The sequence below is a fragment of the Terrapene carolina genome, unplaced genomic scaffold (assembly GCF_002925995.2).
Source record: "Terrapene carolina triunguis isolate 2854851 unplaced genomic scaffold, T_m_triunguis-2.0 Scaffold132, whole genome shotgun sequence".
NCBI lineage: Eukaryota > Metazoa > Chordata > Testudines > Emydidae > Terrapene > Terrapene triunguis.
The window spans coordinates 4,224,321-4,250,339 of NW_020664483.1; the positions used below are offsets into that span (position 1 = coordinate 4,224,321).

The window sequence follows — 26,019 nt, forward strand, 5'->3', positions numbered from 1 at the left end:
AAAAGTGCCAAGCACGTGACCCCTTTCCTAAGAGACTGCGTATGAACCTCGTTTAACACTTTCTAAATTCTCCCTAAATTCCTTTTCACATTCTCTGATCACAGTAGCTGGAAATGGAACACACAGTCCAGTTGTTTTCTAAGCATTCTACGGGGGGCTTAAAACACTTTCATTATATGCCAGTGTGCAGATGTTAATTTTTTTCAGTGAGTTAAATATTTGCCCACCCTCTCTCTAGCTTTAAAGCTAAAGGGTCAATTTGAGTTTTATAACATTCCATTCAGCTAGAAGTTCCCAGGGAGGTATTGGACTGGGGCCATGGCTACACCATGGGGGTAAGTCGACCTAACTTACGCAACTCATGAATGATGTAGCTTAGGTTGACTTACTGCAGTGTCTACACCACGCTAGGTGGACAGGAGACATTCTCCCATTGACATACCTTATGCTTCTCGTTCCAGTGGAGTACCACAGTCAATGGGAGAGCGATACGCGGTCAATTTAGAGGGTCTTCACTAGACCCGCTAAATTGACCCCCAGTACATTAATCGCCGCAGACCTGTCCTAGGACTCAAAAGCTGGATTCTATTCCCAACTGTTGCTGTGTAGCCCTGCGGGGAAGTCACTTCACCGCTCTGTAAAACAGGGGTGAGACCTTCAGAGTCAAGCCAGCTCATGTCACATGCATCACATTAGACTCTAACAATTGGCTTTTTAAAACTTCTCGGCCTCACCCTTTCCCTGAACGAAGACAAAGCTCTTGGACATCTTTGAAGAATTTGTTTGTAGATTTTAACTATATACTACGCTACCTTCTCATGTAAGACTTTAATATGCAACAGTAGGCTACAGGACTGAAGTATGATTGGCGCTCCGCATGTTAACACACAGATGCTTCTGTTCTCTTCCCACAGTTTGATTCTCTGTACAGTTAACACTAGCATACTTGAATGAATATCACTTCTTTTGAACTGCTACATACAATGTAACGCCCAAAGCGACCAATGTGCTTTGTAACTTTTGTAAGGGCAATTTGGAGGTGAGTTGAAGAAAAAGGGGAGTTTCTGACTTTTCTTTGCCTCAAGCAGCCAATCTCCCGTTTGTTCCCTACTTCTGAGGAAAGAGGCTTATTTCAATGATCAGACTATTATTCAAATCTTTCTGTGGAGAAAGTCTGGGAACATGAATTAGCTGCTCCTGCTCAGTTCTTATTCCCACCTCTCACTAAACAGAGCAAAGCACAACTACACAGTATTAGACTCCTCATCCTCAAACAAATCACTCCTGCAGCACACCACCACCAGCCAAAAACATTTTGTGAGGTTCCTATGACTAGGCCTGCATCTGCCTCCCTCTTCAGCAACAGAAACTGCCAAACAGACATCGCCCTACTGCTCTGCTCTCCACTAGCTTCCTATGGCATGCAAGACTTTGGACCTAGCTAAAATTCCCCGAGGAATCCCATCTGATCATGACTATCTACAACAGGCTCCGTTTTGATGGAACCACAGACCTGTCAACCACATGAGGGAGACGTTACAGAGCTTTCAACAGCTGCCTTAGACTGAAACTCAGCCCCTGGAAACATTCGAGCACCCACACAAAGCTTCTGTCAGTTGTTTAACTTTCCATCAATTAAAAATCTGCGAGGAGGAAATGTTCAAGTGCTGCTCCGCCACTGCACTGAGCACAGTATTAAAAAAACTAACTAGACTGCAGCCTAAAGTTTTCATTTTTTAGTATAGGACTTGCTACTCTAACCTGGTAACAAATGGTGCCACCTTTTCTGATTTCAGAACTTTTTACAGGCCAAGACACAATCTAATTTTCTGTAAAGAGCGAATACATGTACACTTTTTTACAGTTTTAGAACAGTGCTGACTTACCTCCAATAATACTGTACAGTACACACACACACACACAACTGGATTGGTCTAGTCAATAACTGATGTGCAATAGCCCACTTTCTGCCAAAGCTGATTTTTAAATAAGAAAACTAATTAAGGAAGGTTACAACAATACAATACATGTGAACATGACATAAAATAAACAGTGTAAGAGAGAGCCATGGCTCAACTTTACACAAACCAGCATCACACTGAATTTGTATTTTATTATGCACCTCATCTTTTTCATATCTACCCTTAGAGCTTCAACTGTTAGAACAAAAAAGAACATTCACAGCTGTGATTCTCAGGCCCAGTAGGAGGAAGTAGTGATATTTTCCATCACTGAGTTTTAATATGGGGTATAAAACATGATGGTGGAATGTTTAAATTTGTCTGCTTTTTTATAAACAGGAAATCAAAATATAAGCAGTGTAACTGTAAACTTCCTATTGTTGCTTTTGGGGCTTTATGAAAAGTAAAACACTGTGCCTAAACTCCTTTTTTAAGCCTGTGCCTTCTTCCTCCTCATCTAGCCAAGATCTTTTCCGCTACCTTCAAAAAACATTTGATGCTCTTTGCACTGTAAATTTTAAATTGTCCATAAACGTTATTTTTGGTAAGTTGCCTGAGAACCACAGCTTAAAGTTATTCAATGTCTTCAGGTCTCACAGGATGAGGTAATGGTATAATTGATTTCTTCTCTGAATCTCTGGAAAGCGCTTTCCTCATATCTGTTGACAAACACAAATGTTACTACTACAAGACAGACAACATTATACAAGCCCATGTTAAGTGAATGTTCTTGTAGATTATAATAAAGCTCATCTTTTATGAGAAAAATTCCAGTACTATAAGACTGGAACAAATAAAATGCAATTAGATGCAAAAATATTAGCTTTAATGCAATATTAAAGCCAAAATAGCAAACACTTGATGTAAGGTTGCTCCAAGAATGTGAGCTGCCACCTCCTGTGTATTTTATTGTACACTTTAATAAAATCATTACCTATATTTACATGTAACAAAGCAGGAACAAAAACAATGTGAAACGCAGCCAAGTAAATCTTCAGGGAGCAAACAAAGATAATCAAATTCAAACAGTGAGTGCTTGATATCTTAAGTATAGTGATGCATCAATGTCGTTTTTTGTTTTGTTTTTTAATAGAAAAAGAATATCCAGGGCTCTATTGCCTGAGGAACCGACAAGCATCACCAGCGGAATAAGTCATTAACAAATGCATTCACATTGAAACATTCCAAGGCATGCATTTATCGTTGCCTGACTTTAAATATTCACAATTTTAAGATCAGGGTGTCTGAGAAAAGCAAGGCTTCAAAGGGTTACCAGCATCTGCTATCCAGAGGCCAAACAAAATATGAATGGCTCGCTTAGCCCCCCACAAATAGAACTAGTAAAAAGCCCTGCCCCCTCCATTCCCAGCTGGAAAGGAGCTGGTTCCCAGGTTCAGGGCTTTCATATCAGTCCCTGGATACTGGGTGTTGGAAAGTTGGGAGTCTCAGGTGCTCTCCTGTCCCAACTTCTTTTGGGTCCTCTTCCCCTGTGAACTGCTATTCCTTACATCTGTTGCTGATTACAGCTTTTGCCAGCAGCAGAGTGAAATTAACACAAGTTCTGATCAGCTTCAGCAGCTGTCCATAGGGTTCTGAATAGTGACAGTAAAAAGGACAAGGAACATGTCAGTGTCACTCTTCAGCTGCTTGGAAAAGCTATAAGTGGCATCAGCAGTGCTCAGGCAGCATGTGTCTATAGTTTCAGGAAGACAGCACTGTATCCATTTACATTTGGAAGGTTATCTTCACAACCAGTTTACACAACAAGCTCATGTTCGGCAGAAATTGAAGACTTGACTCATCCCTAACCAGGGAAAGTGTTCTACTTGTCATTGATGATTAAGTGAATGAATTTTTCAACCCCTGCAGAAATACTCAACCAATTTTGCTGCTGTTTATAAAATAAATTCACTTTTGGGATGAGGCAAAGCGTTAATTTCAGCCCAAGATGAATTTGCTAGATAAAATTCTGTGCATATGAAAAGAGATTAGAATAGTCACTGCATTTTAACCATCGTTATAGAAGGCATTTCTTGTACTTGTTATAATGGCAAAATAACTTGTTTAATCTATCGGGATAAAGGAGTAAGTATCAATAATAAGGACATTCAAAACAAAAGTATCGTATTGATACAATAAATACCACAAAGTATAACTTGTTGAAAAATTTCAAATTGTATAATTGAAGTGTAATTTCAAGTTAGATTTGTTCTTTAAAGAACTATCCAAAAGTATAGATTTGTGTACTTGATAAGAAACTGAGTTTACTTTTTTGAAAATAAAGCTAAGAAAACAACACTGGAGCTTTCCACCTATGTGGCGATTTGCTCTTATGGAACCAAGTACTTACCATAAGCATCTTCGTCAGGCTCCCCATTGCTAGCTGAGTAGTACTCTAGTACTGTCCTGTAGACACTGTAGCCCAGTTGCTTGTACATATTTACTGCAACCTGATTCGACACTCTTACGAAGAGATCCACAAAAAAGCCACCCTTTCTTTGTAAAGGAAAAAACAACAACAATGAGGAAGAGCAAAAGAATACATTTCATAATATAATGAATCTACTGCCAATAATCAGAGAGAAGAGAAACAAATTCTTCCAAAGATTCTGCACAGAATACATCCTATTCAATGATGATAAAAGGTGCATTATTTATGTATATTACAAGCAGATGTATTTTTCTGGGGTACAACTGAGGAGTCTGGCCACATGAACAATCTCAGGCTTTCACACAATCTCTGCAGAGTGGAGTTGTGTACAAGTGACCAAAGAAACGTTGGGTGAGTTATTTGATATAGTTTGCACTCCAGAAGGAGAGAGGGAGCAGATTTTTTTACCCATCCATTTAAAGACCTACATGAATAACTTTCCCCGCTAGCCTCATCTCTCAAACAAGAAAGGGGAGAGCCCTGTACACCAGAAATGAGTCACATGTAATTATTTTTTGTATTTCTATTGCGGACCTCAGCTCTGCAAAAAATGTGGCTTTACCTTCCCCCTGGCATTATGTACTTTTATCCTACCTTAGACAGTGCTTATCCGATCTATTGCTAAGCTGTGTCCTGATCATTTTGTAGAAATTATCTGCTCATAAAAAAAAGACTCCAGTGTTTTCAGATCACATCAGCTGGGAACAATCTCATTCCCAATACACAAACAAAAAAACCTGTGAGCACTAAACTCAGTAGCCTCACAGATTTAATCCCTTTCTCTACTTCTCTCATACAGTCAGCTCTTTGAGGCAGGGGCAGTTCCCACCCTGTTTGCACACTGCACACAGTGTTGTGGGCACTACAGGAAAAAGAGTTGACTCTTTGTGAAGGGAATCTTCTCTCTGCCCAAGACAAGCAATTTTTACAGGGTGCGCCTGCTGGACCTGGAGTTTCTTCCCTCTCATCCCCACAAATAGGCTTTCGCAACAGCTAAGAAACATCTTAAAATTTGTCAGCTATCATTTAAACCTTGCTCTCTGTAACCACTGGGAATTATAATCAGAACTTCACATGTTCAGTGGGCAAGCAAGGTCAGTTTTCTGGGACACAAGAAAAAGTTACTTAGAATTTGTACATGGTGCTCACCTTTCTGAAATTTCCTCCAGTAGCTCCATCAACTTAGCAGCCAAACCCAGCCGGCGGAACTCGGGCGCAACGGAGAGAGCAGTGACGTGCCCGTGCCACTCCTCCCTGGCCACGGAGCCTTCAGCTTTACCCATTACTGCAAACAGAAGGAGCACTTCACAAGCTAGCACGCTGGAATTAACGTACGCCATCCCCGCAAAGGAAACCCACAGATGTATTTGAAACCGCTTTCTAAGCCAAAATGTTTTAGTGATTCTGTAAACGCTGCAGTAGTGGTGTTTCAGAATGATGGAATGAAACAGTTTTACTATAGTTAACTGCACAAGCCTCATTTAGAAGTTACAGGGGACAGTCAACATAAAAAAAAAATCACATTTCCATTGGAAAATTGTGTACTTCTGAGTGTTGCTAGTAACCCTAATCGCCGAGGCCCTGATCCTGCACATTGACTGTGGGCAGAGTTCCTCGCAAGATCAGGTCTTTACTTAATGTGATTGACAGCACTTTGTGCCTGACCAGCTTTGCTTTACGAAGAGTCATTTGTGCTTCCTGTCTCATGCACTACCATAATGACATCACTCACTCACTGCTATGTAAGGAACTGAATAAAGTGAAGCAGAAGCAGGTGGGCATGTATACAGGAAAAGAGAGGGGAAGAAGAGGCGGGCCTGAGCATGTTAGGTAGCGTTGCTTTCAGACCCTCCCACAAGCCTCTTATAAATAAAGCAGGGGAGCAGAAAAATTGTTTTAAGGAACGAACAAAAAAAAACCCTATTGGGAGGGAGCTCTGAGAAAGCTGAATGTGCTGAAATTAGTTAATTTAAAAAAATAAATCCAGTTGACTGTGTCCTGTTAAAGGCAAGAGTGTGAACAAAAGGATAACATTTCCCCTCACATGTGAGCAGAAGGATGGTAGGCCAGTGACAAAGGCTCTGATATTGCAAAGACTTACACAAATGTAACATAAACATGTGTCTTGCTAGAGCTCAGCATTTGTCCTGCTTCACTGCCACACAAGGACCACCACCACAAAATATGAGTGCATAATTTATGTAATGCCCTTCAACATCTGTGAGGTGGCATTAGCAGTAAATGCTCCAGTTTGGTGTGAATATTAAAAAACAGGAAATGAACTGAAATCTGATTTCTAGCCCCAAAATATTAAAATGCAATAGAATCTTAAATGGTTAAAAATTATAAGCTTTGTCACACTAAGTGTACAATATTCCACTTACTGTATCCCATTAGCTCTCCACCTGGTGCTTCTGCAACAATAAAATACTCTGGCCAGTGAGCCAGATACTGTAGGTAAAAGGGTATCCCATACTACAGAGTTCTTGTTAAGAAGTATACAGCTAATTGACAATACTACTATCTTCAGTACACAATGCTGGACTGAATACGGCTTGCCACAGAATAGCACTGAAACAACATGCACTGAACAGCATGTGCTGTCTGTTGAGAGTCTTAGCTCCACCGGTTGCATTTATACCTTCCTTTTATCAGTACACTGGATGGCCAGCTTTCTACTCAGATAAAATAGATTTTTATGTCTGGGTTCCCCCCCAGGATTTTAAGAGACGAGTAGGGATAAGGCAGCAAATACTCTATGTGAGAGCAACATAAAACAAAATGGTTTTAAATACAGTATTATGCTAGAAGGAATTAAAGGTTAGGGTGGCTTGCAGGGAAATGTAAGGCCCTGAGGAACTCCTACAAATTATTGTAAGTTAATTTACCCAATTTTGATAAACTTAGTAAAGACCATATTATGGTTTTGGGTACATTAGATGGGTGTAGTAATAAGAACTACAATAATGGGAAGAAACAAAGCCGCTATCAACACTGTATGTACCGTACAAATGAAAAGCTTAATAAGGATACAGTCTCTGTAAGTGGATCCAAATTACTGTAAAAAATAAAAACAGATTCAACTTTAAAAACGTTTACAAAGTATATTTCTAGTTGGCTATTAATCTGGTTAGGTTTTTACTTCCAAACAATACACTTCCAAGAGACAACACAATCCCCCCCCCCCCACACACAAAAAGAGAATCGATCACTGGTGACGGTGTTCAGTACTGAACGAGTTCATAGAATATCAGGGTTGGAAGGGACCTCAGGAGGTCATCTAGTCCAACCCCCTGCTCGAAGCAGAACCAATCCCCAGATAGATTTTTGCCCCAGATCCCTAAATGGCCCCCTCAAGGATTGAGCTCACAACCCTGGGTTTAGCCGGCCAATGCTCAAATCACTGAGCTATCCTTGAAGCTATGTTGACGCTGCTGTCAGACGTGTGATTTCAGGCTCATGGAAGCACAGCCACACTAGCTTTAACCTGGCCGCATGGGCTATACAAACCTACCCAGACACGTGGGTATGTATTGGCGTCCCTGGCCCACACCAGAGTCCTAACTGCCAGGCCTCCCCAGCGCCAACAACTGCAACTCACTCGAGCCCGGGTCTAGACCCAGGCCTGGTCTACACTACGACTTTAATTCGGATTTAGCTGCGTTAATCCGAATTAAGCCTTCACCCGTCCACACTACAGAGCCAGTTAATTCGAATTAAAGGGCACTTAAAATCGATTTCTGTACTCCACCTCGACGAGCGGAGTAGCGCCTAAATCGATTTTGTTAATTCGAATTAGGGTTAGTGTGGCCGCACACCACCGAATTACTGTGTTTAAATAAATGGGGTAGTGTGGCCGCACACCACCGAATTAATGTGGTTAAAAACCGAATTACTGTGCTTAGTGTGGCCGCGCACAATCGAATTTATACAACCTGTTTCCCAAATTCGAATTAATCTCGTAGTGTAGACATATCCCCAGCGAGCCCGGGTCTCACAGCCCCGGGTGTACGATGCCGTGGGGACAACTCCCCACAGCGGCTGGGAAACCCGCCTCGGGCTGCTGCCGAACAGCCCAGGGCGGCGGGGGCTTCGCAGGGAGCCCGGGGAGGCCGCAGGCTCAGAACCGCGAGCGCGCGGCCCCGGGGTGAGGGTCACCGAGCGCGCTGAGGGGCCCCACGGGGCAGGGGCGGCTCCCGCCCCCACTACTAACGCCGAACCCGTCCCCGCGCGGGACCAGGCCGCTCCGACACCCCCCCCCCCGGGAGCGAGCGGCCGGACGGGGCGGGAGCCGCTCACATGTTGTTGAAACGGAAGAGGTCGTCGCAGGTGAAGGCCCGGAGCGAGGTCATGGCTCCGTTCCGCCCCGCCCGGCCAGGCGCCGACCCGGAACTACTGCCTCTGACCCCACCCAGGCGGGATCACTTCCGTCCTGGTGGGGTTGCTAAGCAACGCCGTGGGAAGGCGGCCTTCGAGGGGAGCCGCTGACAAGCCTGCGCCCCATTGGCCGAGATGGACCCCTCCCCCCTCCCAAATTTCAGAGCCTGGTGCCGCGGGCAGGTTGGGTTCCCGGCTCCCCAGAGACCGGGGCGCGCCGACCCCCGCTGGCCAGAGCCGTGTCATGCCCCCGCCGTCACTGCTCGGAGCTCCGCAGAGGCGGGCCCCGGGCCCCGCTCCGAGCCAGCCCAGGCAGTGCGGCCCGGGAGCTGCACCTCACGCGGGCAGCCCTTGCACGGCGCCAGGATGCCCAGCCCAGCCCGGCTCCTGGAGACCTGGGGGCGGGCGCGGCCTGCAAAGCGGGGCGGGGGCTGGGGCTCCCCGGGAGCAGACTAGCTCCAGGCTGGGTGAGGAAGGTTAAAACGTTCACAGAGAGACCAGAGCAACCAACCTCAGGGCACAGATAACCCCTAGGGGGGGGGGGGGGGGGGGTTCATGTAATGTTTCATTTATTGCGATTGTCCAGAACTTGTTTCTGAATTCAGAGTCTATGTTTGGAGGAATTATTTCCAAACTTGGCCTGAACTCGTGGAGGGTGCAAGCTTTTTTGTATCACTAAGATCCACCAAGGAATTATAGACCACAAGGGCTGGACGGGATCTTGAGAAGTGGATAGTCTACCCCGCTTGCACAGAGGCAGGACCAAGTAAACCTAGACTGTCCCTGACAGGTGTTTGTGCAGCCTGTTCTTAACTTCCTGGGACAGCAATTCCATAAACTTCCAAAGCTTAACTACCCTTATAGTTAAGGTTTCCCTAATACCTAACTTAAGTTCCCTTGCTGCAGATTAAGCCCATTACTTTTTGTCCTACTTCCAGTGGACATAGAGAACTGATCACAGCCCTCAAGATATTTAAAGACTGTTATTAGGTTCCCCCCCCCAGTCTTTTCTTCTCTGGACTAAACATGCCCAGAAGCTATATTTTTTTTTAAAACCTTTCTGGATAGGTCAGGTTTTCTAAACCTTTTATCGTTTTTGTTGTTCTCCTCTGGACGCTCTCCAATTTGTCCACATCCTTCCTGAAGTGTGGTGCCCAGAACTGCACACACTACTCCATCTGTGGCCTCACCTGTGCGGAGTAGAGCAGGACCATTATCTCCCTTATCTCACATATGACACACCCATTAATACATCCCAGAATATTAGCCTTTTCTGCAACCGCATCACATTGTTGACTCATTTTCAGTTTGAAGCAGTCTTCCAAGGTGCTTAGCTTTATTCATACCTAGGCCCTGGTCACTTCTCCAACTCAGCAAAGAAAATTGATAGGGACTGCGCATTCAAAAGTAAGTTATATAACTTCAAAATAATACATAGTTTAAAAACTTTCCCCTGGTTTCTTAATATGTCATAGCACGCTCTTTTGTTCCTCCAACAAGAAGTGAGCAATTTATTTTTACTGTAATGTATCCTTTCCAAACCTTTACTGTCGTCTGTTTCCTGGCATTATGAGAAGTGAGAAATGTTTGCCCAGTGAAGAAAATTAGTTAAAAAACATTGTGTTCTAATTGCGTAAGTGTACAGAAGAGTCATCTTGAGGTGGTTTATGCACGTGTCTCCCACTCCCGGCTCCTTTTTTGCCTTCCTGCATCGCACATTTGAAGTTCTGAAGTTACTCAACAATTTTTCTCTTTTCCTCCCTCCCTCCCTCATCATAGATGTCAGCTAAATAAGAATGGTAGAACTTCCTGTGGAGCCAGTGTCACTCCTGACTTAGCAAGAAATGGTTGAGCAATAAAGTTAGCAGCCTGTTTCACTAGACTTTTTTTTTTTTTTAATAAGTCACAGCCTCAGACAGGAGGATGGACTAGATCAGGGGTTCTCAACCGTTTTCTTTCAGAGCCCCCTCTCCCCCCCCCCCATGATATAAAAACTCCACGGCCCACTTGTGCCACAACTGGTTTTCTGCATATAAAAGCCAGGGCCGGCATTAGGGGGCAGCAAGCAGGGCAACTGCCTGGGGCCCCATGCCACGGGGCCCCTGCGAAGCTAAGTTACTCAGGCTTTGGCTTCAGCCGCAGGTGGCAGAGCTCAGGGCCCTGGGCTTCAGCCCTATGCCATGAGGCTTTGGCTTTCTGCCCTGGGCCACAGCAAGTCTAACACTGGCCCTGCTTGGAGGACCCCCTGAAACCTGCTTGTAGCCCCCCGGACCTCTGGTTGAGAACCACTGGACTAGATGGGCTCTCGAGGTCCCTTCCAGCCTTACATTTCTAGGATTTAATCATGGAGAATGACTGACTGGTTCTAGACCGTGGCACCAAAAACTTCAGGTGTTACCATCAACGTGCATGGTCTTCAAAAGTCAGTGCAGGGCTAAGGCCTAACAAAATGTGCACTGAAATGTTATAAATAAGCACTGCTTCCAGTTTATGGAGGAAGACACTGGATGGGGGAAATCTAACTTTAGGCTCCTTCATATTGCTGCTGCCTTCCTGTACCATCCAACTCAATCATTTTCTTTCTTTGTATTAATTATTCCTAATTTCAATAAAAATGAAAGGCTGCTTTCCTTTAATGAAATCATTCAGCTTCTCCTCACAACTATATTTTATACAGACTAGCAAATACTTCCTGAGCCTTCTCTTACAGCAAACCATGTAGGCTGGGCTACCCACTGATACACTATATGAGATTTGTATCATAAAATTCTATTGATAAACAAACATTCAACACGTGGACTGTCTTCAAAATAATCACACAACACCTGTGGTTATAATACAGTATTACAATGTATTATGTGCAAAAAACTCATAGTTTATCATTTACAAAATGAAATAAAAAACACAAACATGTGCCAAGGATTTCAGATATGTGGCAAACCAACATGAAAAAGGTACAGATCTTATATATACACAGCCGTACAAGTCCAAGGTCTATGTTCTTGTGACCACCTGTCTTCAATTACACTGCTACAAGAATTTAGGGAGAAATCCTGGCCCTGTTAAAGTCAGTGGTAAAACTGTCATTGACTTCAATGGGGGCCAGAATTTCAACCACAATATTCAGTATTTTGAACAGGTTTTATAGAACATAAACGTTTAATTTCATTGTACCTTTCTATGTTTAAGGCTTTGACTTTCAGGTGTCTTTACAGTTTCTCTCTTGTCTAAAGACAATCTCAGATTCATCAAAAGCTACAACAATCTTTGTTTCAGTCAAAAACATGTTTGAGGTTGCTAGTATCAATCTATATAAAATGGTTAGTGTTCTCATCCATTTTATTGGTGCTTTTAATCCTTTGCTAACACAACTAATATCTGGGAGAGTTATCCATCAGCATATCTACAGTACTTTAAACATGCAATTGTTCCTTATCAATCTTCTTCACCCATTTTTTGCAAGGCGCCTGAACCAGCAGACTAACACATTTGATCCCTAAATTAGTTTCTCTACATACTCTACCTCTTCTCTACATCCATTTATTTCATGTCCCCCCACACGCTTGTATCTGCTTGTCTAAAACTGCTGTATATAAACAATAGATCAGGTTCATTTAAAGGCATCTAAGTGGCCAGTGTCAACAATACAAATTGCTTACAGAAACACAATCTCAAAACAAAAGTTGCATAAAACCCTTCAGTAACGAGGAAGAGAAAAAATACAGACATTTAATGCAATACTCTAAAACCAGCAAGAGATTTATTCTTGTATATTAAATGTTAAAGTCACATGCATAATTATAGAATACTTTATAGTTAAAAAAATATTTTAAAAACCCACCCTTACAGTTTACCTGCAACTGCTATAAAATTTCTATGAAATACATAAAAACATGGAGTCTTTCTGTAAAAAAAAAAAAAAAAAAATAGTTTTAGATAGAAAAGGATGCAACCATCCACATAATTGGGAATTAATTGATGCCCTGCATCGGATAGTCTTGTCACACTTATGCTGGTGAAATTGAGAGTGTACCAGCCAGTCCACCCAAAAGTTTGTCTAGAATTTATGTTTAAATCAAGACAACATTTGGCTGAAGGATAAGTATGAGAAACTTAATCTCAGCATGCTTACAGGGATAGACCTGCAGAGGGCCACAGTGTAACATATTTTAGAAGAATCTGTGTACCAAGAAACTCAGCTGAATGGGTTGTTCACTCAGACACTGTGGTAGCATATACTGCACAATTGGCCTTAAGAACTGTATGTATATTTTCTATAGGCAGTGCTAAAAGCTGCTGCTCGTGTTCTTACTAGGCATTTAATCTATAGACTGTTTTGCCTCCTAAAGAAGAAGACAGCCACTCAAGAGATGTTTTTAACAAGATAACAAGGAACACAAATAACAAGCATCTGTTCTATAAAGTGGAGTTGTCATCATGGTTCTGGAAAATGGCACCATAAGGATCACTGTTAATGCGCTTGTAGACAAAGTGAAAAACCTGGGGTTGTGGACGGCTGTGCAGCTCTGCCTTAATCTTCTGAGGGTAAGTATCTTCTGTTAGCTGCTGCCAAGTATCATCAATAAACAGAAACAGGCTATAATCTTCTGGATTGTCCACTTTAAATTTTTCAGCACAGAGCTGACACACATCTTCTGTGGTGATATAAGGTCTTACTAATAAGGTCTTTCCTGTACAGCCACTGTTAATCTCCTGAAATGCAACTCGAAGGTAGTTCTGTAAAGTGAGAAAACAGATAGAAACCAAAAGTCAAATTAAACACCTAAAAAGAAATGTGAAACTGTTCTGCTCAGCCCAGCAGACTGAAAGGTCAACAAGTAAGCAGCAAGCTCACCACACGTTAATTGTGAGAAATATCACACTACATTTCCAAGCTTCCTGTAAGTGGAGACCATCTTGCTACGAAACTGATATCACGGCTGATGAACAATGTGATTTGTAATGTTGGGAAGCAATACACACATCCTGGGCAGTATGTCCAAAAGATGCTGCTGTTGTGCTAGATTGCAGGATAGAGACTTTAGGAAAGCACCAGAATTGGTGTAACAAATCAGATGAAGTCTGAACTTTCCGCCTATTTTAAAATAAGTAACATTTTTACTTTTCTTTAAGAGGCACAGAAAGATGGTACGTGAAGACAATCCACTGTGCAATATTTGAATGCATCGATACAATGTTGAGGCAGAAATTAGATCTTTTTTCTCTTTGCAAAGTGACACCCTGTCCCCCAGGCATTACATATAAATGCGAATACTACAACATAAGAAGAAATATGCTTTCCAATAAGCATTAGAAAAGTAAAATATGGAAACTGAGAAATAACATCCACATTTTTAACCAAGAAAAAATAAGTCTGCTACAGAGAGTTTCTATAGGAAAAATGTATCTGGGAGTGGAATTGGAGGAAAGGAAAAAGTGAGAAAGAAGAAGGGGCTAGTATCGAGGAAGAAGAGGTTAGTATTGAATGAGAACTGCAGATGGGACTTGTGTTTGTGTGCGACTAAATGGAATGAGTCATTAAAGGAGCCAATGGAATGAGTCATTAAAGGAGCCAACTCACATGTAAATGCAAGCCATTAAAAGCTAAGACAACACTAACATCTGTATAATTTTTAAAAATTCCAATGGAAACACTTTCTCTTAATAATTAAATATTCCCCTGTGGGGTTTGTAGCCCAAACCTTTCAGCCTTGTGACAGTGCATGAGATGACTAGAGTGAACATAACTGTAAATAAAAGCAAAACTATTCTATTTTCGTTATCCAATCTGAGTGACTGCAAAAAGTAAATAGCACAAATAGGGAAAAGTAAATTAGCTTTAATTTCTCCTCCAGTTTTTTAATGATTTAATGTGTTACTAACGTGAATACAGAGAAGTTTTAAACATCATGATTTGAACTCTGACAGGGTGCTTTAAGGAGAAGCTAAAACTTGGAAAAGTTCCCCCATAACTCACAACTATCAAGGTCACATATTTGAGGAGGGTGATCATTTATCCATCATCAGCTTAGGGGCTAGTTGGCTTTTCAACTCAGATGAGGGGTGTGTATACCCCAGAATGTGATCGAGCTAACAGGAACCATATTATGTGCATTCAGCCACCATGAATTAATAAAATAGACCACCACATAGTTAAAGGTTAATTTGAAGCAGGCTTTTAGATACAAGGTCAAAAACTAGCTGGCAGTTTCTGCTAATCAGAATGGGAGGAGGGAACAAACAAGTCAACAGCTGAGACTGAAAACCTTGGTGGTTGAAAGACCTTGAGTCTGGGCTCCTCTGATATTAGAAGTTTATTGAAAGTTAGGAAAAAAGTGATGATTTAGTAGGTGTCATTATGACCTATGTGTTTTGTAGAAGTTAGTTATAAAAGATTAGCTAATAGAGTGTACTTTGGAGCAATCCTCTGAAGCCATCTTGAAAGATGTTTTTCCTGACTCCTCTTCTCCCTGGCGGGTGAGCAACTGTGAACCTGCTGTTAATTACTCACTACCATTCCAGATGTTAGGTAAATATTTGGGATGTTCTAAACCTATTGCTTATGTCTGTGTGTGCTTAAATCTAATAAACTGCAATGTTAGACAAGAGCACACTTACTTGTGTTTAATTCTTGATCAGACAGAATTGCTGTGTTCCTACTGATTTATTCCTGACACCGCCTAGAGTGAAATAGTGAAGTTAACACTGCAGGGGGTTCTGAAAACCCTGGGTAACAGAATCTTTCCAGTGTCCAAAGAGGAACTTTTTGATTAGCGACAAGACTGTTGCTGTGCAATGTAAAAATGATGGTGATGAAACTGGCATGTCTTCCTCCAGAAATAGCTGGACCTAGGAAGTATGCAGCAATTCAAATCATCTGGGTTTGGCTTTGCACATCTGTCCATACGGGGGATATTTTATTTCAGGAACACAGGCTGTGTGAGAAAGGAGCTGAAGAATTCTGGCATCGCTAGCAGCCAGCTGAGTGCATGAATTTTGCTAAGCGTAGTCTGGCTGGGGTATAATCCTGATGATTTAAAATTCTGTTTTGGAAGAAGCACCCAGAAAGGGAAGCTGTGGTCTCTCTTATGCAGTGCCAAATCTGTTCTCCAGGCATCCTCACTCAGCACAATTCCCAGTCATGTGACACACCTTGACTCTGAAATCTGAGTGCACAGGAAGAAGGGGTGGCACAGAGTATAGAATTTAGCCCACAGCAGAAGCATTCTGAGATGAAGTCCTCCATGGGAGATGTATTTAGATTAGGACATTTCTTTAGCAAAGTTGCTACAAAAAGTTTGCAATAGTCTGGTAGATGGGGAGGGTAGACTCAGGTAGATTGAGATGTCATAAGTACAGGAAAATTGAGATGTATTTATAAAATGGATCTCAGCAAGACGCGACTAGCTCTGTGCAGTGGTCATGGTTAACTGCTGAAGTTAATCAATCCTCCTCCTAAAAAGAGACATTATGCAAGAGTGCTCTTTTTCCCAACTCCCTCACGTTCAACCTCAATCTTTAATTCTTTGCAATGAAAACTGCCAGGCAGGCAGAGAGAACGGTATAGTTGCCTTGAATGAAATAAGTTTTCACTATCCACTGACAGCCTCCTCTTACCCCCTCAGTCCTTGATTCTGCAATTCGCACTAGATAATCATCATTAACTAATATGGAAACTTTGGAGACTATGATGTGAACTGTAAATAACTGAAACCAAAGAGTTTTCTATGGATCCACCCTCCACCCACATATTTTAGTCCAGCAGTTGACCTATCTGAGTTGTGTAACTCTAGACTTGAAAAACTATCCTCCCTTAATACAGATGTTGTCCCCAGCTCACCCTTTCTTAGCTGTGTTAGGAGGAAGTAAAACACTTCCTTGTCACTGACAACTGATAGGATTCTGAATACACCCAGAACACAGATCTGTACAGACACTTTTCAGAGTAGAACCATACTAAGGTCTTTTATAATGTTGAAACTTTGCACAAGGATTATGGTGCGTTACAGCCTCTTATACTAGGTTCTCAATACTGCCAATGCCATTACTGCAGTCAGTCTGTTAGCAAGATAGCCTAGAAATTCCAACTGTAATTACAATTTTTATCAATATTTTCAAAACCACTGTACTCAGCGGGAGCTAAGGGTGTGCAGTATTTTTGAGTCAAATTTATTTAACAGACTAACTTTAGGCACTTGTTTTTTAATTCTTGGCCTTTATTTTCAAATGCAAGAAACATTCAGAGAGAGATGGAACTTTCAGACTCTGAGCAAAATTATTGAAGTTGGGCTTTTATATACAAGTAGAAAAGCAAAGTAATGATTGTGTGTTAGTTTTAAAGGGATAGACTCATCCTGGAGAGGAAGGTAGAAAGAAATACCACTTCAGTTTCTGAGTTTATAGGAATGCAAATAAATGGCTCACAAATTAGAATACAAGTTCCAAAGAACACAATTTTAGGCAGGAAATACCTAGTGAAGAGACCTGTGGCACCTTATAGACTAACAGACATACTGGAGCATGAGCTTTCGTGGGTGAATACCCACTTCATCGGATGCATGTATTCACCCATGAAAGCTCATGCGCCAATATGTCTGTTAGTCTATAAGGTGCCACAGGACTCCTTGCTGCTTTTACAGATCCAGACTAACATGGCTACCCCTCTGATACTAGTGAAGAGAGGGGATGGAAACAGCTTTTCTTATTAATGCTGATCTGAAAGGACAAGTTGTTACTGTCAAACATTCACAGGAAGTTGTAGGAGGAGTATGTCCCAGGCAATAAGTGTGTCTACGTAACTAAACAAATGATTTTAAAAGTCACTAAGTAAAAATCTAATTTCTCTGTCACAATCTAGCCAAACTAATCTGAAGTAATTTGCAAGAACAGTCTGTCTAGACAGTACTTGGGTACACCACGATTTCTGTGAACGACTCTCAGTTTTGCTCTAAAGGGGTGACACAATCCCAACGCTAATATCAGTAATTTTTTAGTGGAATCTACTGCCTTACACTTAAAGAGTAGCAAGGAAAGGCAGAAAGACTACTAAATGTCTGCAATTCAGCTCACCATTTAGGCTTCTCAGAAATACAGTAAGCCAGATCCTCAGCTGCTGTAAATTGGATTGGCTCCATTATCTTCAACAGAGCTATGCTAAACTACACAAGCTGAGGGGATGCGCCTGTGCTTGGTTTATAACAACAGTAGTGAAGCAAACAGAGAAGTGAAACCAAATGAAGATGCAGCAGGTTAGCACACTTGTGAGCCTTGATGCTTGTACAAAGGGGAGGGAAAAATTAAGTTCCTTCAGTTAATGTGTTTTCTCCAGGCCATCCGGTAATTCAACTCTACAGTACGATGCGAGGACTGTCAAAGAAACTGAGACCGACATTTTGGGTCAGGTTCTGGAGTGAAAACTAACAACATCTCTCTATCTGGCGATTCTCCCAGCAGAAGGTCTCCAGAAGGCATACAGCTTGTGTAACAGGCTCCCTTATACTAGGGAATATGGTGGGGAATGACAGAGGAGGTGGCCTGAAGGGCTACTGCCAGCTGCTGTAGGTTAGAGCAACCTCCAGGCTGTTCTAAGCTGTGCCACGGCAGAGCTGGACAAGAATTGGGGAGCCATAACCCTTTTCCTCATGGCCAAACTAGCTGTTTCCCCAAAGAGATCATAGCCGCAATGGAGAATCTGGCCCTTTATTTCTCTCACAAGCCATATGCAGTACCTGAAAATCATCAACTGAAGGAATTGTTCTGTTAGTTGTCCTCCTCTTATGCCACTGCCGAAGGGTATCTCTGGCTTCTGAACTCAGCAATCGGGCTGCTTGTTCTTCCTGGAAATTCTTGATCAAAGAAAGTGCTCCATACGCGCTTGTCAAGTAATAGCCTCCTGTGAAGGAGTGCAAGAGAAGAGATTTTCAAAATGTTCAGGAACATGAAATTAGTCAGCCCTGCTGATATAGCAGGGGAAAAACTATAATCAGAATACCCATAAAATTCTCTATACTATTTCCAAAGTAGTCATATTCTGGCTACAGAAAAAAACAAAACCACAGTGGGCCTGTTACCCTATATGAACATTCTTAACAATGTAACCAGACAACACTTTTACTAACACTAGTGGAAAATACAAATTCATCTGTTGAAATCAGTCTATCCATCCATCCATGTAGTTTGCAGTAATGGATTTGATTAATGAGTTGGCTGATTAGAATTGCTCTGTACTGGGGTGGCCAAACCATGGCTTGTGAGATACATGCGGCTCTTTTACAGTTAAAGTCCAGCTTGCGGAGCTCCCTACATCCCTCCTCCCCATTCTCCACCTACCAGACTGGGGCGGGGGAGGGGGGACCTCTCCCTTGCACCACAGTGGTGGGGGTAGGGGCTTCTGCCCAGCAGGGAGGGGGGGGGGTCTCGGGGCTTCAGCAGGAACGGGGCTGAAGCCCCAAGCCCCGGCAGGCGCGCCCCAGTTCTCAAACTTCTGAAGATTGTCGTATGTGGCTCGGAGGGTCAGTAAGCTTGGCCCCTCCCCCCGCTCTGTACCTGTGTTTCTCAGTTTTATAGACACTGCACGTTATGAAGTGATGGGACATTTATAGCACTAGGCACAGCAATACAGTGCATAGTTACTTAAAATGTGCTTTCTTAAAAAAAAAAAAAAAAAGACACATAAGCAATGCTCCTTTATTTCTGAGCATTTGCACTACGCTCTTTGAAGTTGGATATTATTTTCCCTTAATTAATTTGAACACCCCATTTTCAAATAGTGGTTTTTTTTCCCCCTCCTGAGTTTTGTAATTGCTCTCAAGCAACAGCGGAGAATTCACAAATATTCCAGAGAGTCTGCTACAATGTGGAGGCTGAGACACAATCCAGTCTGTTGGCCAGAAGCCTGGCGCTAGTTTGTGTTTTTTTAAAAGGAATCTCCCATGGCTCTTTATCTCCTTCGGCATCCCCTTGTTTCAGTCTAGCTCGGGAGGTGGTCTCTAGTAAATAGCTCTCTTGCTATTTACTTCATCTTTATTGGGGATTTAAATGAAGCCAAGATAGAATTACAGCAGAAAATGCAAGCCCCAAAGCTGTAAAAGTCCCAGAGTGAAGTCAATCGTAACACTGACTGAGCTCTGCAAGTAGGGGACACAGGGCATCCCGTTTGTTTGTTTTTTAAACAAGCCAGTCAAATGGGAGATTTCCACTGAGCTGAAGCTATAGCCATTCAGTGCCATTTAAAGATTACCAACATGCTGGCAGCAGTAATTTCAGGATTATAATTAGCGTCCTCTTGGCTTTTAGTCTCCAAACAAGTTTTATACATAAAACATGTGACATAACCACTAACCCCACCAGTCAAACTGGACAGTACATTCCTTTAGAACCGCATGGTCCCAAATCACTAGACAGTTCTTCCTACACATTATCAGAACACCTGGTGTTAAAGACAAGAGCCAATCAACTGTGGACTTCTCCTTTTATTGAACTAAAACCAAAACTTCCTGTTAGTTCAGCAGATGTTTCTCTGTTTCAAGCATGTTAATGTTCCTCAGCTTCATACATCAAATGTTTTCCATTATGAGATTTCTGAACAATGTGCTGGAGGAGCTCTATACTCCAACGCAGGGAACAGACAACTGTGAGATCAGAAGAGACCTGACATAATCCTCTCAAACATGCCAACTTCCAATGGGATACAGCAGTTTTGTTCAGTCTAATGAGAGTAGGAAGTCGAATTTTCTTGATGGCAAAAATATGTAAATTTAGACTCAAAAATGATCTTGACCACAGGAGTTAAAAACTATCTTCCTAGCTATAGATAGCGATGGGCAGTTCACAGGAGCACCTTGTTAAATATCACCATGAAACTGGAGAGGGCTGGGGTGATTTTCCTGCCTCTGATGGCATTTAGCCCTCTCTGTCATCTCAGCTACAGATAACTTGTTCCAGGGGCTCAAAAAATGGGCCAGAGTGTATCACGTGGGAGGTATTCGCAAAGTATTTCCCAGGAGAGAATCCCCCAGGCATTCACCCCAGCCCCCATTCCAAATTACATGTGAATTGAAAGCTGCTGCACTATAAATAGACTCAGAATATTTTTCAGGACTTGAAGTATAAAACACATCCAGCATGTGCACATAATATAAGCTTGTTTGCCAAGTCATGCCACGTCCCTCCTGGGTTATTGAAATCCTAGTCACGGGAATGGGAACCCACACAAACCGATTCCCCAGTCCCTCACCTCTACACGCTGCAACCACATGCACCCCTGGGACTCAGGGTATATCACAGCTTAACAAGGACAGTTTTGGGAGCCTCTTGTTAACCTACTGGCAGCACACCATTAGCTTTGGGGCTCCTTTAAATACTTTTGGTTAACATTATGTTATGAGGAAACTCCCCTCCCCTCCTCTGCCCCCCCACCCCCGCACACTTCCAACTGGTTTTAATAAAAACAAAAACAAACATTTACCTTCTCCATGTAGTAAAGACGGATCCAACAGTTCCATCATGTATTCAATTTCAGTATCAAGCTCCAGCATGTCACACTGGGCCACTACATAGGTCAGCACTGGCAAGAAGTCATCCGCTCCATACATCCTCCCTGGAGCAAAAGGAGCACAGACACTGATACAATGGCCAAACCCTTTTGCTGTTTTCAGCTGGTCAAAGCTTACAATCTGTTGCTGTTTTCACGATACTGCACAATTACACTGTTTTACAGAATGGTGTTTATTGGTGTGTGGCAAGGTGGGAGTCTCTGGAAATCGGCTATAGCAATATACCAACTCAGAGTCTGATCTTGTATTGCTGACGCACCCAAAACTGAGTTTTGGATGCACAAGGAATTTAGGATCAAGGCTTATATTGGTATCCATTGCTGATGGCACACAGCTAACTGATTCACTGAGGCCAAGCTTGCCATACCATTCTGACATTTTCTGCATAGATTTCCACGAGCAGATTAACAGAAAACAACCATTTTCTCTCTCTTATATTTAAGAATAAAATTCTATTTCTAGGAAGATCTTACTGGAAATCATAGGGCCTGCATTTGAACCAGATATTCTGTCATAGAAGACTGAATATACAGGAGCATTAGACTCCTGAGCTACATTGTTGTTATTATTAAGAATAATAACCACAATGATACTTTGCACTTGTGTAGCAGCACCACTGCTTGTACAGCCGGGGCCACACGGCTATTTTTAGCACCCTACCTGAAGCAGAGCTAGCTCATGTCTGACTATCCATGCTGGGAAGCACATTCCCAGCTGCTGAGTAGACAGACCCTAAGTTACACCAGCTAAATGGCCCCCTAGAGACTCCTCTGGTGGCTGGATATACAGCAGAGATTCTTAAGCAGCTCCTAACCCCTGAAAAAGCCCTCCCGCCCGCCCCTCATGATTTCTATTACAGTAACACTTAGGAGCAACAGTGTGCTTGCTAGCAATAGAGCACAACTCAGGAACATTCACCCGCTCCCAGCCCCACCACTTCTTAGTCAGTAAATATTTTTATTATCCATGCAAGAAACACTTCACCCAACACTGTAACGTAAGAGCCATTTAAATACCACGAAGTAACAACCTGCAGCAGTTTAGGGCCAGGAAGTAAACACTACTATATCAGACTGAAACTGCAAGAGGAATTCAGATAGGCAGAATATAACCTGGGCAGGATACCGGACCTCACTCATGCAGAAGTGCCATCCATAGGAAGGAAAGATGGCACCTCCAAGAGCACTGAGCCTCTAGCACCATCCTGGAGTAGGATGACCAGATGTCCCGATTTTATAGGGACAGTCCTGATTTTGGGGTCTTTTTCTTATATAGGCTCCTATTATCCCCCACCCCCGTCCCGATTTTTCATACTTGCTGTCTAGTCACCCTATCCTGGAGTCCAGATTCAGTGTCTCCTTAGAGAGGAAAAATGCACCTACCAACATCACTTCCTGCAACATCTTGTATTTGCCTTGGGAACTCTCCCAACACAAGCTTCACCCAGCTTCGCTTGTGACACCCGATAAGGCCACAGCCTGAGAACAGGGTGACACCCCTGCATTCTCACCATCTAGCAGCACGTTTTAGCTGCATGCCTCCTGTTGACTCTGCACAAGTATTTTAAAAATGCCTCTTATCGGTATGTAACTCCATTTCATTATCTAGCTTTCAAGGTCCCTGGTTGTATTTTAGATACTTGTTGCAGTGTAGAAGTGGTAATGTTATTTTTGATCTAAAACATAAAAGATAGTGCTCAGAGTAGAACATCCACAGGCACTGCTAGCCAGAAGTATAGCCTTTGTTTGCCACCTTCCAGTTACAAAGTATTTTTCAGACTGTAGTACTGTATCTACGTTGTTAGACTCCACTACAGAAATACAGAATGCGTTTAACTGCATCTACTATGGTTTCCAGAAAGCATTCAGGCTTAGGCTATGTCTACACGTGCAGCTGTACCGATGGAGCTGCACCACTGCAGTGCGTCTGGTGAAGACGCTCTATGCTGATGGGAGGGAGCTCTCCTGTCGGCATAAAAAAACCCACCTCAGTGAGTGGCAGAAGCTATGTCGGCAGGAGAAGCTCTTCCACCGGTATAGCGCTGTGCACAAGAGCGATTATGTCAGTGTAACTTATGTTGCTCAGGGCCGTGGCTTATTCACACCCATGAGGAACGTAAGTTTTGCCGATATAAGCTGTAATATAGATACAGCCTAAGACTATCAAATTCAGGCTCCAAAGGACAGCTATGGAAAGCCGTGCTCATAGCTTCAATGTCTACTTCAAATGCCAGTAGTTACCCAGAGCTGTTCTTCCAAGGGCTGCTCCTGCAGTTCATAAATCTGCGTATCTTAATTGATCCGCTGCCAGGAGCAGCACAGCACTCTAGAAAGAAACTGAGTAGCAGAGTCTAACAGAGACTCTGAGGAACAGAGAGGCAGATGACAAGAGATCAAAGCTAAGGGAAGAAAGGGGAACTCCAATCAGCAGGGAGACAAAGGATTTACTCCCCCCTCCTAACGGTTTCAAAGCAGGGAGATCTAACCTGAAGAGAGCATTACCTGAGTTATTCTCCATGACAGTGTAAATCAGTTTGCACACTCTCAGCAGCAGCATGACTTTCTTTTCAGGCGAATACATTTTCTGCATGGTCATGAACTTGACTTTAATCTTTTCAACGTCCACAAAGTCCGGTGTTGGGACATATACACCCAGTTCCTGAGGGTTCCTCTGCCGCACCAGCTGCAGATTTTCTTTTAACTGTTTCCAAGAGCCATCCGCAGTATGGAATTCTTTCAGCATTGCTTCAATGTGGCCTTTCAAGGGCTTCAGGATACACTTGTGCATGGCCTTCTCCAGCACAACATCTGCAAAGGGAAACACATGTTCATTTGATTTCAGCGTCTAGAGTAGAATCAGTATTAACATATCCACTCCCAAAGGAGAAATTAGAGTAGACGCTATTCACTAAGGTCTATATATTAATGCAGCCGAGTTTCCAGATGTTTGCTAAGAAGGCATCAAAAGGCAAAACAGAATCTGTATTTCATTTGAATTCACAGCAGTCTGGCAAATATGAAAAACAAAATAAAAACAGGACTATTCAGCTGTATGGAACATAGTGGCTCGAGTTCACAGGAGTTCATGCAAACCTATCCTCTTGGATTTGATGGACAAGGATCTAGGGACTCTGAGTTTTGCTTTGAGTTTCAGTTTCAAACAAATCTCAACTCAATACAGTTCAGTCAAAACCCATAACTTTTCTCTGGTTTGGGGTTGAAACGATCCAGTTTTGCATAGTTTCCATCAGAAGCCATAAATCAATCCAGATTTGCTAAAACTTAGCCCAGCTTTGCCAAAAGGTTTATGAACTTTGGCCTGGTTATAGGTTTTTCAACTGAAATGAAAATCAAGCTGTTTTTGTCCAGTTCAGATTTCATTATGGAAGTTATGCTCAACTCTGTCATCAATCCTAATGGTCTTTGTTTAGCTACGGGGCACACATGATATAGCAACCACTTGGCTTTTTATTCCTGCTCCACTTAGGCTTAACAACAGATACTCTTGATTTTTTCAGTGTGGACCCCATCTTTGTGGATCACCTCCTTTGCAAATCATGGGTACACAGGTCTCCTCTTCTACCCTTGCAGTCATGCAGACCACATCACCTCTCATTCACAATCATCTAGCATCCTTATGGCAATGACAACAGTAGCTCATATGGAAAAACAACTTTAGGAAAGTATATGGTCACTACATGATTAATTGTACTGCAGTAGCTCCCAAAGGCTTCAATCAGGACTCAGGCCCTATTATGCTGGGCACTGTCAACACACAGAAAGAATCTATACCCTGCAGAGCTTTCAGTCTCAAACCTCTCTCCCACTGCTTCCTCCCCACGTTTCTCCATCACATGACCACCACCCCCCATCTCCTCTTTCCCGGCACATACTTCCCAAAATACCAACTCCTTTTTCTCCCACAGGCAGCTCCCGCCTTCTCTAGCATGCTCCAGTCCTGCTGGTGGCTCCAATCTCCTGTTTCCACTCCTCCTCTTAGGTAGAAGCCCCTCATGGAGGTAGGTAAGCTGGCTCCGCCTCATTTCCAGCTGTTTTTATAGGCATCCAGGCGCTTGGCAATGGAGCCTGTAAAAGCAACTCGAAGTACCATGTGACCTGCCAGCTGTCCACCGATCAGACACCACTGATGGTCCGTCCAGGTCAAAGTATACAAGATACAACATGAAGGGTGGAGGTGGATTCAGCTAACCCATAAGTCTCCATTATGCCATAGCTGCCAATTGTGACCAGATGTGACATTTCAAATGAGTTGTATCTTATCTACAGCATTAGGGAGTGAGCCAGGCAATCCCCTCCTGACCCATCCATTGAGATCCACTGCTCACCCAGCCAGAAAAAAAGCACAAAGGAATACCAGGAAGGAACAGAGGTATAAATGGTGGATTCCAGAATAGAGTGAGAATCTTTAGACCCCATTTGGACTAACATTCACTCAAGATCAGGTTTGATGAGAAAGTACTTACATTCATACTTGGTGGAAGAGAAATTTGTTCCCATCCAGGAAATACACACCCTCATCCTCAATGTAAATGAACTAGGATAATCCTATTTCAGTATGCTACATACTATTCCTTGCTAAGATCATTAATGTCAGATTTTTTATTTATTTATGTATGTATTGGCAGTTTACCTTTTTTTTTTTTTTTTTTTTTTTTTTTTTTTTTTTTTTTTTTTTT

The 26,019-nt window shown here is 42.6% G+C and overlaps 2 protein-coding genes across 3 annotated transcripts in view; both read right to left on the reverse strand.

Annotated features, from left to right (window-relative positions):
• Positions 1-1,964: 1,964 nt before the first annotated feature.
• On the reverse strand, positions 1,965-8,790 carry NAA20 (N(alpha)-acetyltransferase 20, NatB catalytic subunit). Its single transcript, XM_024206983.2, has 6 exons — positions 8,692-8,790; positions 7,426-7,450; positions 6,777-6,867; positions 5,542-5,677; positions 4,312-4,457; positions 1,965-2,620 (listed from the first exon to the last, which is right to left on the reverse strand). Exons 1-6 carry the CDS (start codon positions 8,742-8,744, stop codon positions 2,535-2,537), a joined length of 537 nt encoding a protein of 178 aa, XP_024062751.1. The 5' UTR covers positions 8,745-8,790; the 3' UTR covers positions 1,965-2,534.
• Positions 8,791-11,600: 2,810 nt separating this feature from the next.
• RIN2 (Ras and Rab interactor 2) overlaps positions 11,601-26,019 on the reverse strand; it is a 113,781-nt gene continuing 99,362 nt past the window's right edge. For both annotated transcript variants that reach the window (XM_026653198.2, XM_029911908.1), the window contains 4 exons: positions 23,825-24,130; positions 21,236-21,367; positions 18,498-18,661; positions 11,601-13,506 (listed from right to left, as the gene is read on the reverse strand). In XM_026653198.2, the coding sequence (XP_026508983.1) occupies positions 13,186-13,506; positions 18,498-18,661; positions 21,236-21,367; positions 23,825-24,130 (923 nt within the window). In that variant the 3' untranslated portion in view covers positions 11,601-13,185. The remainder of the gene's footprint in view (positions 13,507-18,497; positions 18,662-21,235; positions 21,368-23,824; positions 24,131-26,019) is intronic.

Bases quoted from the DNA above. Each gene is read 5' to 3' on its own strand.
- NAA20 (XM_024206983.2), bottom strand. From the start codon at position 8,744: ATGACCTCGCTCCGGGCCTTCACCTGCGACGACCTCTTCCGTTTCAAC. The intron at 7,451-8,691 runs GTGAGCGGCTCC...TATTTTTTACAG, and splicing joins CTCTTCCGTTTCAACAACAT to TAATTTGGATCCACTTACAG. The intron at 5,678-6,776 runs GTAAGTGGAATA...TTCTGTTTGCAG, and splicing joins TGGAGAGCTAATGGGATACA to TAATGGGTAAAGCTGAAGGC.